We start from the raw sequence: 20,511 nt of genomic DNA, 5'->3' as shown, positions 1-20,511 counted from the left end.
ATGTCACATGGTACTCACTGGTTGATGTGCTGGGCTCTGAGGTGTCCAGGTCCCCAAATCCACACACTGCCTCCGGCTCAAAGGTTTCCTCAATCATGTCTTCAAGGGGTGTGGGTGGTGGCACAGATGATGGTCCCCCTCCAGTGCCTCTCATCTCCCGGAGCCTTTCTGCCACCCTCTCCTTGGTCCGGGAGCGGAGGTCATACCACCTCTTCCTTATGTCCTCAATTGTCCTGTGGCTCACACCCAGGGAATTAATTTTCTCTTGCATTTCCTGCCAGATTTTCTTTTTGGTGGCCTCAGGAACAGTGTGGGCTGCTCTCCCAAAGAGCTCATCATGGTGCTGACAACATTCTTCGGTCAGCACCTCAAGCTCCCTCTCAGAGAATTTAATTTTCCTTTTTCGGGGGGTTCCCTCCATGGCTGCTGCTGCTTGTTCAGTGTGAAGACTGGCAGTTATAAAAGGGTGTGGTCCTGCCTCCTCCCAGGTGTATTTGTTAACTTCCTGGCTGTGATGTCATCATCATGTGCCAGGAAGTGTTTCCAGAGTGTTCTGGTGTGCTTTCTGGAGTGTTCTGCTGCACCTGCAAGCAATTTTGAGGGTACACGCAATTTGCGACACCCACTCGCTAATTGCGAGTTCGTTTTTTGCACACTTGCAAACAGCGACCCCGCAATCTGCGGACTCGCACACAGCGTTGCGAGTCCGGCTGCGAGTCGCTAAATCGGACCGGTTATTTTCCTGGCATACCAAATTGCGAGTCGCATTTTGCGAGTCGCATTGACTCGCAAAATGCGACTCGCAATTTTTATTTTTCCTACATCTGGCCCTAGCTGTGTCCCGCCAGGTTGAAGCTGTTGCTGCCACTCGAAGTCTGAAGCAGTGCCAGGATCTCAGTCAGGGGCGACTGGGTCTTGGTGAAGAAGCCCCTTCAGAAGACGTTTTTGGACCCTGGATGGCATTGACCATACCAGGTTATCCTAGTGACAAATACTGCTGTCAAGTGTGGCGGTCTTTCTAACTGGATTCATGCAGACCTCACAAATAGAATGGAGTGACCTCTTGATAATGCAACAGTACCTCTTCCTGAAATGCTACCCATAGCTGAGAGACCGTAAGAAAAAGGGTGAACAGAGTACTGAGATTCGGCAAGAGCCTGTGACAGCACATCCTCAGATTGAGAGGGGTCTTGATGAACTAACACTTGAGGAGTTGTGGCCTGAACTACTACCTGAGCCAGACTCAGACCCTGGTGAATGGCCTAGTGCTCTGTCACGCCAAGTAGAGACTGAGGACAGTTTGTCGAGAAGGCAAGAAAGAGAGAGATTAAGAGCCTGATTTAGAACTTGGCAGACGGGTTACTCTGTCACAACGGTGACAGATATCCCGTCGGCTGGAATGTAAATCCCTTTATGTTCTATGAGATTTAGATTATGGTGGACAGGATAGCCATCACCGTTGTGACAGAGTAACCCATCCACTGAGTTCTAAGTCAGGCCCTAAGATTGCCAACAGAACAAAGACTAACAAAGTGAACAACCTGTACCCAGGAGATCAAAAAGAGCTAGAGTGCCATGCCGGATGTACTCATAACCTGAATGGGCATACTCTGCTGATAACAATTGCAAGGTGGAAACTTATGAGTTGAAAGACAAGAATGAGATCCCATTTCACCCTCTGTCAATTTGAATTGCTTCCTTAACTGAGTTCGAACTTGTGCTCTTATTGCATTTACTGATTCGAAGTATAAATGATATGATAATTTAAAGTAAACTTTGACGTGTAAATATTAAATAGGGCACTATTTTAAAGAATTAAGAAGAGTCACCAGGCCTGAGGGAGCAGAAGGAGTGTAAGGGTATCATTTAAAAGAAGACGGATTAGGGCAAAGAATGACTCACAAAGATTGTATAAATAACTTCTTTACAAATCGCATTAACTTTGGTTTTGCTATTGGCACAAGTGGAAACCAACAGAGAAGTCTTGGTTTGCTGCTAATTTCTACTCAATGGTCTGATTGTAGAGAAGATATGGAAACTAATAACACAAACAGATGTAGATATGTATTAGTAGGAGTGTTGTTTGTCACTATTGTAGTACTAATTGTTCTTCTTATAGGACTATCCTTGCCCACACCTTCCACAGTAGTTAAGTCGAAACCTAGTGTTACCCCTTTCTCCTTGAGTCTGATAGACAATAGCTTTCATGCACTGGATGATAGAAAATTATATCTAGAGGAGATGTGTCTTCAAATATTTATTTTAAATTGCTTTAGGAGTACAATGAAACTATGGATGCAAGGGATTGCTATTTATGTACGCAATTGCTGCATCAACTACAAAAGGCATCACGGATCGTCATATTCGTTTGTCTTGTAGTGTTACTATAGTCTTGAACTGAGTATTTTTAATGGACAGGGTAATTTACATTATTACTTTTCAAACTAAGATTTCGTTTTTTCAGACGTTCCCATACTTGAACATTTGAATCATTGCCCCGGGGTTAAAGAGATAGGGATAAATGTGAGGTTCTTTAAACCTACTATGACACTGGACACTGTCTATGCTCACTGAATCAATCTGACTTACATTCTGACAAATGTTGAGAAGAAATGCTTCAATTTAGTTGACGGCAGGAGGAGAGATCTGTATTCTTAGTCAGACAAAGGGCCTGATTGTGACCTTGACGGATGGGATTACTTTGTTCCATTATATTCAATGGACCTTGTAAAATGGCGGACGGTATATCTGTCACTTTTGGGACGGAGTAATCCCCTCTGCCAAGGTCGTAATCAGGCCCAAAGACTTTAAGAATTAGCATAAGTGGGCTAGAGAAAAAATTGAGCATCAAGTGGCAGGGAATCAAGCAGCATATACCTTGGATTGGAAACATAAAGGGAAATTGTGCATAATTACAAATAAATCTTCAGTTGACACTATATTTATGTGAAAGAGTAAACATTTTCGGTTAGAGGAAATTGGGAGTTATAGTTGGCAGTTAAAGATCCTGTTACTTCTGAAGTTTACTATATTTGTGGTGAACATGCATATTTGAAGTTGCCCAAGGGATGGTATGGTGTGTGTTATTTAGGTGTAGTCTTCCTGAAAATATATCACATGGATCATTTTAATGGTCCTGTATTCGAAGCAAATTTCAAACATAAACGAAATGCTCGTGTTGGAGAAGTAGCGGGACAAATCTTTGGTGAAATGATTCCATCCGTAGGTGTGATTTTAAATGACATTAAGATTAGAAAGTTGTTCACCATAGTGGATAAACTGTCCACCAGTTCTGCATGAGCTTTATTGGTTGTAGATACTGAAATGGTAGCTATGAGATTCATGGTTTTGCAAAATAGACTTGCATTAGATTTTCTTCTCACCATGGAGGGCAGAGTCTGCAGGATGTTAACGGTCCAATAATGCTGCACCTACATCCAAGAAAAAGACTGAGAACCTTAAGAAATACTGAAAGGAGGTTTATGGGATTTGGAAGCTACAGGTGTTTGGGAAGCAATTGGAAATGTGTTTTTTATGATTGACATTTGGTTTGTAACAGAAAATTGAGTTCTATCTTGAGATCTATTTTTGCTACTGCCATCTGTGCGATACATCTGTAAAGATGCATGTAAAGATAAGGAAGGGAAAGCAACAATTGAAGGGACTGAAAAGAGCTAGAAGAGATATGGAAATGGAGTCAGAGTAGATTCTAAGATGACATGAAACACCTAGAAAATACTAGATGAAAGTTATTGAAAACTTCAAGGCTTTGATTCGAACGCACCGGATATGGATTCATACGTGTATTATTGTGATGGCTTAGATCACCATCAGAGAGGGGATTGGAGTAGCACAAATTTAGACTCCATCAATGTCATGTCAATCATTGCACAAATAGGCATTTATATTTGACATTATATATATATTTAGTATTATTAACATGTGTACATATCTTGACGCATTAATGAAATGTAACCACAGAAAGACTGAAGCTTTATAGCGTGCACACTAATATTTATATAAATTGCTTGCATGTATTCATTATTCATGTTTTACATTTATATTGTAAGTTGTACTTTCTTTTTATGAAGATTAGAACTGGGCTAGAGATTCACATTAGTCTGCTGTTGGGTATATTTTGAGTATTGAGATTATTGTACCCCCATTTGACCTGGCAAAATAAACCTTTTGCCAGGCCCAAACCTTCCTTTTTAATACATATAATCATCCATAGGGTAGGACCTGGACAGCCCGGAGGGCAGGGTGCAATGTATTTAAAAACTAGGACATGTACTTTTAAGTTTTATATTTCTTAGTAGTGAAAAACTCTTAAATTTGTTTTTTCACTACTGCAAGGCGTACCTCTCCCATAAGCTAAAATTGGAGTTACGTTATTACAATCAATAGGCTTTAATTTCCAAATGAGAGCAGGTGATCAGTTCATGTTTGGTGTCTTTGGAATTGTAATAAAAATCATATCTTATGGTAAAGGCTGATTTTAGTTACAATTCTTAGAATTCCAGTTTTAGAAAGCTGACATTTTCCTGCCTTTGCCATTCAGTACGGGCAGTCTGTCTCTGAGTCACATGACTGGGGATAGCTGACAGATGAGCTTTGTAAATTCCTCATAGACAGCCACACACAGTAGAGAGCTTAGGTGTGCCTAGCTGGGCCACCTCTGGCAGGATGGGAGGGCGGATCTGGGTACAGCCCTACTTACACATGAATAGGCTGTGTCCTGCTTCCACACAAAGGGCTGCATGCCCCCAGTAGTTAATCTGGAGCCAGGACAGGGAAGACAGGATGCCTCGTGACTTCAAAAGAAAACCTTTAGAAACTTCTTCCACTACAAAGGAATGCAAAGGAATAAGTATTGAATCCAGACACCAACTCTTCAGTACACTTCTTGACCTGTGGATACTCTGCCAGGAAGATGTGCTGCTGAATGGACTGCCACTCCGCGGGACTGCTGCCCTGAAGGACTGCTGCCCTGCTGTGCTGACCTGCTGCTTGCTATACTCCTGCCTGAGTGAGAAGGACTAAACCCGCATCTGTTGAACTCAGGACCACCAGAGTGAATCCAGGCGCATGTTGGCTGGCCTCTTGATTTGAGCGTCAGGCACATAAGGCTCCAACCACCTTGAACCCAGCACCTAGACTCTGCTATCTGTGAGTTCACCAAGTGGTACCACCCCAGTTCTGAACCCTTGGAAGTGGGCCTCAGGTGCTCTGCTAGCTTCTGTGGATCCAACGGAATCGTCGCTGCATGATGTATCCTCTGAGCAGGCCCTCGCATCCCTCTTTGACAGCAGACTTGAAGATGACGACAGACTCTGCATCGGAGCCTCGCAGCTCCTCTGAACCAACTCATTGCCCTTTTATAAAGGAGACCCAGTAAAGTCTAGGAGCACTTGTTGAAGAAGCAGCTATATCCATGACAGACACTTTACAGATAGGTCCGGGTACAGCAGTGTAAGTGCGCCTCACAGATACAGAAGGATCTGAAAATAGGTACAGCATTGGCAACAGTGTCAATTTAGCAACAGGGAGCATGAAAAGACTGTGACCCTTTGCACAAGCCCCATTTACTGATGCTTTAGAGAAACCTTATTGAAGTGAAATGAAGCAGACAGAAAAGCCCCGGAAGGTGCCAGCGTATGAAGGGTCGAGATAAGGAGATCGGGCAGGGCATGTGAAACTATCTCATATGAGATGTTGACATGGACACTGAGCTCATTGGGGATGAACAGGATCCACACAGTGTTAGATTAGACATTTATTTTCGACACACCAGATGTTAGAAAAGGAGGCACGAGTCAGCTCTTTGTGTGACTTCTGCCCACTTACCCCTGGTAACATTGGCGCATATTAGTTATGCATGTGTACTCTTGGAGCATAGAATTATGACCACAGATAAACATAGCCCAGGCATGTACAATTTTACATCTATTTGTGGGTGCTTTCCTCCTGGGTTTGAAAGATTTAAGTCTCTTAAGACGGACTCCTGAACTGTGTTCGCTTTCCCCTTCTCTCTGTGGATCCTTAATCCTTAGCACTTTCTACTTAAGCGAAGCCATCTTGGGTACCCGCAGTCCATACAGTTGTTTTAATCACACTCAGCACTCACATGCGTACCATATTAACTATTTTTAAAACGTACGCACCTACACTTTGAGACTTACTAATTTTACAAAATATATGTGTTGTTGAAATCATGTCGACTTTTTCAGCTTTGCAGTTTTGCACACCCTCCTATTGTTTTCTCAAGCATCATTGATCTTATGTCTCTTCTCTTGATTTTAGCAATACCTTTGTGCTTGATTTTACCATGAATTGATTTTAAGTAGTTGAACATGAATGAAATCACTTTCGCTTTCTCCTCTGCGTTGTTTGTAAATGAAAGTTGTGGAATTATGGAATTATGGAGCACATGGAAGTACAGTGACCCTCTGTGGTCAGGCTTAGGACAGCTGTGCCGATCACACTGTCAGCCAACATCAATTATGAACGTTTCCCTCGTTATCAATAGGAAACAGCAGAACGCACCTGCCCAGTGAAAAACTATGGCCCTCATTTAGTCTTCGGCGGATGGAAAAGCCTGTCTGCCAAAGTTAAGACGTGAAGGTTGTCACCAATGTGGCTGCCTCACCGCCGGGGCCATTACGAGTTTCCAACTGGGTCAGCGGGCAGAAACTCAGTTTCTGCCAGCTGGCCCAGCAAGAAACGGCATACAGCATTGTCTCTGCTGCATAATAGAGCCTGCGGCAATGCTGTTGTGCTTAGGGTGCACCAGCATCCGTTGCAAAGTTCACTGCAAAGCAGACAGTGAACTTTGTGACAGGACTGGCCAAGGGGGCCCCTGTGCGGCCCATGCCAAGTACATGGGCCCCTCTGGGGCACTCTTCACCCCGTCTCCACCAGGAATTTCATGACGGTGCTATCGCCATGAAACCACTGGCAGAGAACTGTGTTGTAATCCCCAGGACAGCGCTGCTCAAAGCACTGCCCTGGCAGATTAGAACTGCTAGCCCCACCACAACGTTCTGTGGAGGAAAAGTAGCGGTGCTGGCGGTCCGACTGCGGCATTACGGCTGCGGTCATAATGTGGCGGTCAGACCGCCGCATTGGTGGCAGTCCGACCGCCACCGCGACCCTGGCAGTTTTAAGACCACCAGGGTCGTAATGAGGGCCTATGTGTTAAAGAGTATGGGTGTCTGTTTAATGAAGTATAAACAAGGGGTTTCCTACCTCTGCATACCGCTCTCCATCCTTTCTATTGCCTCATCCATAGGGTACACTGCCATCCTGGGAAAAACTGCAAATGTGCGGTGTGTGTTGATCACTTCTGCCATTTTCAGCCGATCACAATCTAGAGTAAAACAGAAAACAAAACACCTTATGTTTGTAAAACCATAGGATCATTACCTGCTGGATCTTTGGGCTCAACCCTGAATTATCAACCCTGAATTATCCAGACTCAAAGCACTACGTCAAGGTTGCGGAGATCTCCACATAGGAAAGCTGGTAGGGGCAGAGGTCTGCGCACCATATACGCTGGAAGTAAGGGTGACGGGGTTGCTGCAGCATCCACAAAACCACCATGCTGGAGTTTCGAAGGTGAAGCAGCAATGAAGATCCCTTTACTGGTTAATTTTATCTTGTCACATTTGATGTGAATTCAGAGACACAGATCACGTCAGGCTATGTCTTTTGATAAATTGTGGTTTAGTCTTCTAACATGCAGATTGATGTTTATTTTATTTTGACTGCAGAATTAGAGGATTTTGAAATAGTGAATTTCACAATCTTGCCAGTGTGAAAGGAAAGGCTGCAGGTTGTATTTTTTTTCTGAACACACAACATAATGTAAATAACTGTAAATTAACTGTACACATATTTTGAAACATGTCAGCAGTCATTAAAGCACAATTAGTAATTCTGAAGTGTGATGGAAACCGAATTTTAACAAACTCAAATCAAATGAAAACATTTTACTTGATTTTGCAAAAATGACAAATCTTTGCTGAAAACCAATTTACCCACATTATAGTTAATGTGCTATATAGGTTATTCAGTAAAATATGTCTGTACACAGTAAATGGCCTTTTCAGCAGAGACTGTCATGCCTGTATATTACAGTATTGTACCACACCATGCTTTAATAATACATCTGTGACAGTGTACCCCAAAAAGGCCCGCCAGCTATATGTTCCACCTCTACCACTCTCTTGCTGAATAGGAATGGCCTATTCTCTACACTTGGGCATTGATTATGAGTGTCCGGTGTTTTCTAACCCATGAGCAAATTCATGTTGTTATTTCAGGTGGTATGTAACACACTCAGTAATAACTGGGTGTGTTAAACCTTTCACCCGTTGTTAAATTTCACTAGGCCAAGCCTCTCCAAATTTAACAAGGGAAAAGTGTATAATACCAGGCTTATTTTACACTAAAGACCAACATCTGCATGTTATTTCCCAAAATCTCAAATAAACACTACTTTTTGCACCCTATAAATAATGCATCATGGTTTATCATTATTTATGAGGTGTGATAAGTAAAAGCTTGATTCCAACGAACTCGGAATGAGGGCCTTGGTCTTTGTGTTATGCTTGGATTTTTCCCAATTCACAGTGATGTAGCACTAATGGCAGCATCCCACTCTGAAAATTGTTCCCACACCACTGTTGCGCATGTAGATTTGTGAATAGCATTTTTTAGTACTACTCTAGTACTTCTTTACTAGAGATGACTGAGCTACTGAAAGCTCGAGCCAGGCCCGAGCCAGAGCCACGACTCAGCTCGAGGTTCTCCTAGAACCGAGGTTCTCCTAGACCCTCGCGCCGAAAAACGAGCCAAGCATTAATATGGCTGCTGCCTGCCACCCCTGCTCTAAACTGATGCACCAAGAATCGGAAATAAGACCTTTACCTTTTATATAAAATAGGAGAAGAGAATAGCTATCCATCTAGTAGCTGAATGGCACAACGTGCAGGGAATTTATCCTGTTTCCTCACTTGACCAAACTGAAGATTCTAAGCAAAGATTTGATTTCACCATGCTTTCTTTTTTTCCTTTATTGCGTGTGGGAGCACTTTGAAATGCATGGGTTCAGGTTGATTGCTATACAAGCGCGTCTCTTGCGTCTGATTCAAATAGACTATAGTTAGTGTTGTTCTATGAAAGAACCTACGACACATACAGGGTTTTCAAGAGTCTATCACATTTCATATGGTGTTTGTTGCTCAGTTTACTTGGCAAACTAGTTCAGGGCTCTGCTGGTGCATGGACTCTTAGATGTCAGCCATACACTTTCATCGGCTCTGGTTCGGCTCCCCCTGTTCATTTGTTGGTTCACCCTCCTCTATACTTCTATGTACTAAAAAATGCGTGAATAAGTCCTAGTGTTTCCATATTTCTGCAACACTTGTAGCTATGCATGAGTGGGATGCTTGCAGTGCTCCGATTCGGCCACAGGAGGCCACAATTGCACCGAAAGACTGCAGACGAAGCTGTCAGCAAACAGAACATGAAAACTATGCGTGCTTAACAAAAATTGTGAGACTGCAAAAATCTCAACATTCTGGATTCGTACATGTGAGAAAACGCAGGTGCATTGTTGTGCACAAAATAACAATAATGTGAAGCGAGCTTTTGGGCTCCTTTTCTAAAAATTACACAAAATTGTCATATAGACAGCATGAGCCTCTTGAGAATGAAGATATGCGCAAGGCGCCATGAGAAGTGTTAAATAAAATGAAGCCGATGGCAGTAACAAGAAAGGCAAGACTTTAAGTATATTTCGCATGTATCACGAAAGGATCAGGGGGAAACAGAATACATCTAAAGATTTTCAGAAATTTCACATTCTTAAAAGCGTTAGGTCTTCATGGCTTTAGATCGGTCCAAATTGTCCATAGACCCACGCCTTCAGTGTGACTTATTATTGTCCTCAACCAATCTTGGAATACACTTGCACACTCAGCACTCACATCTTCTCCAGTGCACACAGTCATGCATTTGGAGCTGCCTATTGTGGGAAAGTGGAGTATTATGTAGTGAGTCTGAGTGAGTCTCACTATGCAACACACTCACAGGACCCCCAAACTGGGCCCTTTGGATTCCCACTAATAAATCCCTCAGTCCTAGTAGTTTGGCAAAAAGCAGCTAGGCTTTACTGGAGGAACATGTGTGAAGCATTTCAGAGTACCAACAGGAATGATAAGTAAATGACACACTCCAAAGAAATCCGACACCATTTTATAAATATAGAGCAGATTTTTATCTTAATTTGGACACCAAAAGAGAGTCAATCAGATACATATAACCGAACATATGGATTTTTGAGGGAAACATAAATCAGTACTTTACAAAGCTTTCAAACTTTGCCATTGCTGATAATGGAGAACCCCTAGTGACGATCGGTCACTTGCAAAGTGAGTTCAGTGGAAACCAGTAGAAGTTAAAGTGCTGCGGGTACCAAGACCAAATGTCTACAATCAGACTAATTTTACCTGGCTTGTGGGGCCCGGGTGCAGAGATGTCCTGGCTCTCCTTGGTACTGAATGCGGGAGCCACAGGTGCTGAAAAAGCACACTAGTGACACTCGGTCAGTTGCAAGTCGAGTTTGGGGGAGCCCACTGGGGGTTAAGCTAGTGTGGGCCCCTAGACCAGGATTCACCAGGCAGAACAACTCTACCTAGCTCAGGTGCAGACGTGTGCTTTGCTATCCTTGGTACTGAACAGAAGCTGCTGGTGCTGGTTTTACCCCTGAGATGGTGCTGGAGAGCAAATGGATGCAAAAGCTCAACAATTAAGCCACTGAGGTGGTTGGTTAAGGTTACAGTGGTGTTCCCTCGAAGTGCAGTGTTGAACAAAGGGGTCAGTAGTCGGACTGGCCATGAACAAACCTTGTCAGCAGCAAACACAGCGCTTGGATGCTTTGACCTCTAATGTAGCCACCTTGGTGCATTTTACATTAAATCTGACTTTGGATTCAAGACAGGTTCAATGAGACAAGAAATTTGATATCAAACATGATGTACTTTAGTGGGGTCATTCTAGAGCTGGCCACCTCGGAATGCCCAGGTGTCAACCTACGTTAGCCTATGGTCCGCTGACCACGTGTAGTTGCCTTTAATGGCAAAGGCCACTATAGGGGCATATGAGGTTACACTTATATACCCACACTTTTAATATACTGCACCCTGCCACCTGGGCTCAGGAGACCTACCTTAGGGATGACTGGCATATATTGAAAGCAGTGTTTTGACTTTGCCACACATGGTGAGCGCAAAATCAAATTGAAACAATTTGCACTGTTCTTGCAATCTGCAATGGCAGGTCTCCTGTCCTCGGTTTACTTAGGTCACTAAGGGTGGCACAAATAGTGCTACAGTCCCTGGTGACCCCTTAAACTCCCAAGCCTTGTGTACCACTGGTACCATCTACTAGGAACTTACAAAGGTGTTAGAGCCCTTGCCAATTGGGGATCCCAATTCACATACATCAGATTTAGGGAGAGAGCACTGGAACTGGGGCCTGGTGAGCAGGCACCAGTGCACTTTCAGAGTCAAAACCAGCAGCTACTAGTCCAAATGGAGGCAGAAAATGGGTGGGGGGGGAGGATTTACAAAAAGCCTGTTTTCCTAACCTGTATGTATTTATTCTGCACAGAGCTTTCAAACACCTGCTGTCATGAGAGGCTACATTGTCCCCTGGGAATACCTTGTCTGGGGCATGATTGTACCCCTGACTAAAGAGGTATATAGAAGACTTTCTCCCTGGTACCATCAAGGGATTAGAAGGAATTCAACTGTTGTTGGGGCGTGCTTGAACAATTTGGTAAAACTGTTTCTAAGGATTGTCATGACCCCACAGGCTCTGCAGGGCCTGGGAGTGGTCCGCCAGATACATGTTTCCAGCAAAGGCCTTGCTGGGCCGCAGGACCATACGCATAGTGATGCTTGCTGATGTCAGTCACTGCCCAGGCCATACTCCCTTCACAGCCCTACCGCTCCTGTAATTAAGTGTAATATAGCAGTCATCTGTGGCAGGAAAATGGCAGGGAGGTGTAGGGGATTAGGCCAGAGTACATGAGGTGTCTCCGCTCAGGTTTTCTTCACAACTTTATCTTTATTTTAATTTATTTTTTTGCAGAATCATACATTACTATCCATCTAATAATACCTTTAGCAGTAACAGGATTACTATATACATGTCAGGTGCCTTCACCCCTGATATGGTGTGGCTTTTCCAACCCTAGTGCTCACTCTTTTTTTCATATTTATGGTACTTTACACCTTCACCTTCCAAACCTTTTCCCACATAAGGTATTCATACCAACTTTGCACCTTTTTTCCCAACATCTTGAGCATTCTAATGGTACCCAGGGTTTGTGCATTATCTGCACGTGTTTATCTTTTTCTAGAAAAGGCATCAATTAAAGATTTTCTGTACTAAGATTACCATTTTCCCTGCTTTCTGGAACAAACATAGTTGTATGAAAACAATATTTACAGCCGTTTTTTAATTTTTAAAGAAGTTGTCAATTTGTCCTATTTTTGTGGCTTCAATCTACTTGACATTGTGATGGAAACAGGTATGTATATACCTCATGGGTGATCCATACAAACTATACATTTCTGAAAAAGAAACAAAATTCCGAATTCATTCATTTGTGTAGCTCCCTGAATGGTTTCCCATACAAACTAGTCGTTGACAAGCTGACATAAAACAATATTGTAAATAAGCAGAAAAAAGAGCAATTGGCAACATTTTCATCTGTACTTTTTGTCACAATTGCCAATTCACAAATGCTATTTTCTGTTGAATCTGTCAGACTTTTGTAAACACAAGAATTTATAGGGTTTGAAGGTTTCCCAAAAAAATGAGAAACCTTGAGCCAACAACTGAGCTCCAGTTTATAATGATTTTTCATTGTGTACGGACCATGCAGCAATTGATATGATAAAATTTAAGGAATAAAAAATGGGTATGAAGAAAACCTATGCATTTCTTATATCTGCACAAGACACTGCGTTTTGAAACAGTGGGCAGTTGTACACCTCTGAATGTGTAGTTATCCATGCTATTGTGATTAAAAAAAGGCATTTTGCAAATTGTGCTCTGCATTGCACACTGGCTTACACTTGTGAGTCAACAATGCAGAGAAATTGGTAATAACAAATTTTCTACTATGTTGTGTTTCCACACATTTCACTATGCAAACTATATCCCAGCACCTGTGACATAAAACGCCTCAAAACCTGACCTGGTGATATCACAATTCATCAAAAAATACATTTTTTGTACAAAGTAAGTAGCTACAGAATTTGAGCCATAGCTCAGCAGCCACCCAGAGAAACCTATCAGACCCAGACATTTCTGAAAACTAGACACCTAGGAGATTGCAGGGTGTTCTGGCTTGCATTGATTCCTCTACTTTTCCCTACCCACAATACATTTTATACCTTAAACTTTGGCAAAAACATGCATGTTCCTCACATTTTTGTGAGAGAAAGTTACGGAAGCTGTCGGGATCGATAAAATTCCTACTAACCAGCAATCCCACACTTGTCCTGATAAGAACAGTTCCACACTTGTGCGGATCAGCCTACTGCATGTAACAGGAGTGGAAAAAAACTACTGACAATATCCTTGGTGGGCGTCTCCCCCTCAAAACACCAGTAACACAATATTCCCATTATCTAGTGGTCTTTACTTCCCCCAGTAAGCAAATTGGGTGTAAACATCCACTAGCCAGCCCTCACAGGGGCAGAAAAAACAGATCAGCCTGGGGGCGTGGGAGGACAGACACATGTCCAGGGAGAGGGGTGCTACTTCTCAAACAAAGATCCCTGGTCTAGTGGAATGGAGCCCTGCTTGGGGATGACATGCCAAGGCAACCCCCTAGCAAGGATTCACTCGGGAGAGACAGTGCTGGAAAGAGGACAATCTCCCTTTTCTAGTGCTAACCCTCCTGTGTTGATTGGTAGCAAGATCTACTAGGTCCATTCTAGACTTCATCTGTAATAGACGGTGGGAGGGGGGCAAGATTACATTTTTCCAAGTATTTGCAATAGTAACATTTGCTACAAGATGCGTAAACATTTTTTCCATTGGTGTTGTGCATGGATAAATTCTCTTTTCGCCAGAATCTGTTAATAAGAATATCATGGGGTTAAGCGATACATCAATACTAGTTATCTTCCTTACCCATGCCTGCACCTCTTTCCAATAAGAGTGTATGAAGATATATGATCATCATAGATAAATCCATTGCTGTGTCTCTCCACACCCTCTCCAAATTATGGCTGGGATGTTGAACATTGCTTTCGATCTAACAGGTGTGAGATACCATCTTGTACGTTACACGAATTTGCTTTGTACAGTGAATATATTGATGATGTAGCAGCTCTTGCACATATTTGTGCACAATTTTAATTCAAGAGCTTATCTCTCAAGTCTTGATCCCATTGTATGTTTAGCTAAGTTTAGGGTCTGAGGCTCTGTTGCACAGAATTGTGTACAATCAGCAAATGCTTCTTATTTGGATAAGGTTAACAAACATTTGTTCTATTGGTGTGTTGTCCTGACCTCCTCTCATTTTTTCAGTTACCAAGTTTGCCCAGTTGAGAAAATTTGTTCAACCTAAATTCAACTCAGAGTGGCAAAATAAATGTCTGAATGCAAGTGTCTCTATTTAGGGTGTCCCCGTTTCCATGATGGTAATCCAACTCCTTGGGGGTGGGGAGGTTGCTGCGTCATCTACCCTCCATCGCCTCAGTGGTCTATTCCTGTTGGTAACCTGGGTAGTTTATGACTTACCTTGAGACCCTCAAGGGTGAGTAGCTGCACTTTACAAATACTGATTGATTGATGACTGGTGATAGAGGTGAAGGAAATGTGGTTGTATTCTGTTTCTTAATATGTAAGGTCCAGACTCTCAACAGTGTGGCTAGAAAATATAGTGGCTTTTGTTTCTAAAGTCTATGTTTAGGAGAAAGGCATAACATTTGATTGAGTGGGATCATTGAGCAGCCTTGTTTCAGGAATACCCAAGTCTTGATATTTGGACAACAGTGACAATTGAGTGCTGGCATAACTATGGAGCATACATATATACTTTTTAATATTGGTTCTTAGAAATACTGTTGGCTGTACTGTTCCTTCTATTATAAATATATTCTGTAGTATTTGAATTTCTCAACTGGAAACCACAATTGCAGGGTTTGAGCAAAATACACCCCAGGCAGAAAGTTTGTATTTATGTTTATTATTCTTTCCAGCCACAAGTCTTCTAGTTTACCCCATCAAGGAATGCCAGATTAAAGAAATATCTAATTCCATATCCTCCATGGTGCATACTTGACTCCTGCACAACTCAACCGCTACTTCCCCACAGCAGATTTGCGCTGTCCCCACTGTAACTCAGGAGAAGCAGATCCCCAATTCGTGCTTTGGTCCTGCCCGTCCTGATCACCTACTGGCAAGGTATTCATTCCACACTTAATGAGTACACCAAGCTCACTGACATACACACATAGGAGGCATGCACCGTTGTTATTTTAATATGCAGAAAGAAACACATCGTCCTCACGCACTTCGCTGGCCTGGCCTTGTTGCTGGCCAAAAGAACACACTGCACTGGAAGGTCCCCTCTGCCCCATCTTTGGCGGCTTGGCAGGGTGAAGCATGCTGATGAGGGATAGCTGAAGGGGCTGCCCTCCGATTCAAAGAAGCGCACCACATCTGCAGACGCCCCATATCCACAGAAAGGGACACTTTACTGACACAACTCATATACCTTATATCCCAGGATGATCTCCCTCTGCGAGCTTATCTCCCCACCTCTGTCACTCCATGAGTCCAATGCATGCACTAACCTCACATCTACGTAATCGACCAACTGCCCGCCTGTGTATCATTCCTTACTTTCACCAATACCACCCCTTACTGCACGATTACACGACAGGCCTATCCCCCACCCTGCCTTGCAACCCTCCTGTGCCATTACAGCTTTACCACATGCCCTACAGACCATTAGCTAGTACTCATTCTCTGTCTGCATCGGAACCCACCCCTCCCACTAGTTCTAGTTATATGGTTTTCACAGTACCACTTTCTTATACTCCCTGACACCCCTGAAAACTATGCTATTGTTTGTATCACTAGATGTGTACATAATGTCTCAAAGTCTCTTTATATAATGTTTTTTGTGCTTACTTGCTTATTGGACCTGCTGTAAGGCTATGTTTTACGATTCAAAATTCTAATAAAAATAATTTTCGAGATCGATATGTCTGGTCCTGTTAAAAAGCAAATTATATCAGATGCAAACAGTGTTCATTTGTATGTGTCCTCTTCAATTGTTATGCCAGAAATGTCTGGATTGACATTTATTTTGTATATTAATGGCTGCATTGTGATGGCAAACATTAGTGGGCGTAGGCCACCCCTCTCTAGGTCCTCTCTTCAGGGGGCTTGGGGTCAATAATTCATCTTTACATTTTATTTCAGCTGTAGGGATGAGTACCTTACCAAAACGTAGGAGGTCATATCCTTTCCTACACCAGTTTTTGATCAGACTTTAGGTGGTATCGGTCTTTAGGTGGTATTGCCAAACCACTGTGCAAAATACATTCTCAGCATCAAGCAAGAAAAAGAGCATTTCGGCATTCTGGTGTATTAAATATAGTAACTGACAATCTGATGGTGTCACTTATCTACTACCTCCTTATGATAGGAATTCAGTCAATAGTAGAGGCCATATATTCAAAATTCAGGGGTGGTATTGACATGTAAAATCATCAATCTTTGAGGCTTAAGTAAGAGGGCTCTCATGGGTTGTAACAAAGACTTCATGATAATCTGCGAAGTCACGTGTAAGTTAAACACTTTTGATAATGGGCTAATCGAAATTTCGCAGGACACCTTATAAAAACACAGAGAAATCATCCAGGCCAGGGAATTTGTAGGTAAAAAGATTTGTTATTATTATTGCCATCTATTCAGATGTTATTGAGGCTTCTAATTGTGTCAGTATTAACAGATCAAGATTTGGGAATTGAAAACTGCCACGGTATTCATCCTGTGAAGTATTACTAAAATATTTGTGATTGTAAAATGTATAGGATATTGATTGTGTCTGTGTGTTTGTTACTGCTGTGGACTTTTAATTCTTTTATATCATATAATTGTGTTTCTATTTGAGTTTATAAGGCAAGATACTAGTTGCTTTGTCCCCTTTCTCATAGCTTTTTTGATTGTGTTGCACCATAATGTTGGCAGGTGGAGAACAAGTGCTGTGGGACACAGGGGGGCCCCTGCACTGCCCACTACATTGTCGTGGGCAGTGCAGGGGCAACCCACCCCAGCACCGTTGGAATACACACTGTCTGCTTAGCAGACAGTGCGCATTCCGAGGGTACTGGGGGGGGCGGGGGCCTGTGTGAAGGCATTAGACTCAGCTCCACGTGGAGTCGAGTCCAATGCCACCGCACGTTTTCCACCAAGGTTTCCACCTGTCAGCCCAGTGGAAAACTCGTAATGGGGCCAGTGGGGAGCCCGCCAGCACTGTGGTGGTCTCCTCATCGGAGTTTGGCGGTCGGGTTTTTCCAACTGCCACACTCGTAATCAGCCCCTTAAGGCAGTAAAGTTCACAGTTCACTGATGATGGATCTCAATAGACCATGGCAAGAAAATGAAAGTTGCAAAGTAATAACCTGTAGGCAGGCACATAAGGCTGTGCTTGTAGAAAGGAGACAGTCAATAAAAGAGGAGGCAGGGTCAGCAGTAATTACGTGAGTAATCTTGAGTATAGTGCTGCCTTTTGGCAAGTAATTCATAATCCCTATTTCAGAGATGCAACTGCCCCTTGGAAAGAGGTTGCAATGCTGTCCAATCAATGGGTATCACATTTGCACAACATTTATTCAACTCAAGTTAGTGGAACATGAGATGCAGGATCCTATTACCGTTGAGGAGAATAATAATGACCTTATCTTACTAAAATTCAGGATTCTGGAATTTTCACTAGATAAAGTGATATCAGCTATTGAGAATAGTTGGAGAGGAAAAGCCCCTGGGCCCAAAGGTATCCCTATTGACCTTTTGAAACTTAGCATAGCCTTCAGGCCGCCCGCCAGCCCAGCGGGAAAGAGGCTTCCAAGATGAAGCCGGCTCGGAATCGAGCAGGCGGAGTGGAAGCTGTGCGACGGGTGCAGTTGCACCCGTCGCGTATTTCACTGTCTGCAAAGCAGACAGTGAAATACATTTAGGGGCCCTCTTACGGGGGCCCCGCGACCCCCCCTACCGCCATCCGGTTCCCGGCGGGAGAACCGCCGGGAACTGGATGGCGGTAGGGGGGGTCGGAATCCCCTCGGCGGCGCAGCTAGCTGCGCCGCCTTGGAGGATTCCTATGGGCGGCGGTACACTGGCGGGAGACCGCCAGTGTTGCCGGTCCGACCGCGGCTTTACCGCCGCGGTCGGAATGCCCATTGGAGCACCGCCGGCCTGTCGGCAGTGCTCCCGCGGTCCTCCACCCTGGCGGTTTGAAACCGCCAGGGTCGGAATGAGGGCCTATGTTTCTAGGTCTTGAGGGTTAACCCACCAGCAGGGCACAGATCAGACACTGTGTCATTTTTTCAGCAGCTAGTGAAAGATTTTAGTGGTAAGTAGCCGAGCCGAAAATGCATGTATAGGCTGTTGGCAAATGGGGATGTAATAGAAATCCAAAAATGTCACGAATTATGGGGTAACTTTATGCTCACAAAACTTGTTGGATAGTCGCCCATTGAATTCACACACCATGTAGCCTTCTTGCTTATAGGCCCAATATTGAGATTTTAAACCGCTGCATTCAATTTACAAATACTACAAGGGTCGTCCCACAGACTTTGCATCCCAAGCTTCTGAAACCAGTTAGAAACGAATTTAAGCCATGGAAAGCATTTTTAGGCCAAATAGGTCCCTAAGGGAATCCCTGTATTCTCTAGGTTCTGGCGTGGCCTAAAGTCGAACCACATACCCAAGGGTTTTCAATATTAGCAAATCTGAGATTCAATTTATGCCTAGATCGAAGAAGATTGGAATTAGAGTGGTACTAACTGCACAGACAAGAAGTGTGCTCACAAAGGTGTTTACTGCTATGGCCAGAGAGTCAGTGTTGGCATACCAGACCTCCGTCCTGAAAGCCGCAGCACTTTGGGCGGTAAACTTCCAATGCGGGAGACACCGAGCACGTTCCCTTGTATAGCCGCAAAATGGCCTTGGATCTATGCTGAATAAGAAGGGAACCTTTGCTGAGTTGAGGTTCCCAACAGAATTTGTGTCATACCATGACTTTTAGGTATTCGATGCAGTGGACTCCTTCAAGAGGTTTGTTACCAACTTTCAATGTACAATTTTTAACCTTCCCAAGACTATACACCATAAATTTTGTTTTAGATACATTCCATTCCAGATCTCTTAATTTACAAATTCCAAAAATGTATCAATTAAGGCCTGGCGCCCCACTGGTGTTTTGGAAATAAGAAGTGAATCATCAGCAAAAAACAGGATTGGTATATTTTTTATTATCTAAAACAGATGAAACATTCTAATGATCAAGAAGTGTTTACACCACATCGTTTACACACAGGATAAATAGAGTGGGTGCAAGAACACACCCCTGTAGTATGCCTCGCTGGATGGGGATGTGATCTGTTAATTCCTCCTTTCTTCCCCATTGGACCTGAGCATGATTTCCCTCAGACATTTTTGCAATAAGTCAGACCAAGTTCCCAGAGTCACCCATCTTAAGCATAACTTTCCACAATTGTTTGTGGCCCTAATATTAACAAAGGCCACGTACAGTTTCTGCTTGGATACCAATACGTATTTTCATTAGAGGAGAGCCAATCGGAATACCTGATTGGAAGTACTGGGCTTTGATATAAAGTCAGCTTGGAGCAAGGGTAGAACACAATTTGCTTCATCCCAGGACACCAACTTATCAAGAGCCTGCCTTGCAAACACTTTTTGCAAATTGTCAATAAGGTTTATAGGCCTATATTTGAAGGGAATGCATGGGTCACCCTTTTTGTACACAGGTATTATTTCAGCCCTTCTCCAGGCATCGGGAATTTCACCCGCAGCTGATATGTCATTAGAGATCATATTGATATAGCTAGTGCATATTAGAGGTTCTGATTTATACAGATATCAGAGGAACCTATTAAAGTTGTTATGATTTGTATATTTATTTGATAATATTAATTACTACATTTTTTAAATACCAGGCTGAATAATTATTTGTTGCTTATTTATTTTAATATTTAAATTGATATTTAACATTTCACTGAATATTATATATTTGTAAAAATATGTATTTTGGGGTACTTGTGAAGTTTCACACTGTGCTGTTGTTTAGTCTGGTGGTTTTAAAATAGGGATCTTGCTATTGAATCTAGGCATGGTAGGTCTTGGTTTTTAGGAAACAATAAAACTTTGCATGGCAAAATTTGGTGG

At 42.9% G+C, this 20,511-nt stretch overlaps 1 protein-coding gene across 1 annotated transcript in view; it reads right to left on the bottom strand.

The window, feature by feature from the left end:
- CNGA1 (cyclic nucleotide gated channel subunit alpha 1) overlaps positions 1-20,511 on the bottom strand; it is a 264,651-nt gene that overhangs the window by 93,639 nt on the left and 150,501 nt on the right. The window contains exon 2 of the mRNA XM_069201631.1: positions 7,249-7,369. Within this exon, the coding sequence (XP_069057732.1) occupies positions 7,249-7,369 (121 nt within the window). The remainder of the gene's footprint in view (positions 1-7,248; positions 7,370-20,511) is intronic.

Source organism: Pleurodeles waltl, chromosome 1_2 (assembly GCF_031143425.1).
Source record: "Pleurodeles waltl isolate 20211129_DDA chromosome 1_2, aPleWal1.hap1.20221129, whole genome shotgun sequence".
In the NCBI taxonomy this organism is placed as follows: Eukaryota; Metazoa; Chordata; class Amphibia; order Caudata; family Salamandridae; genus Pleurodeles; species Pleurodeles waltl.
The sequence above is the reverse complement of the archived record's forward strand: the minus strand, read 5'-3'. Positions and strand labels throughout refer to the sequence as shown.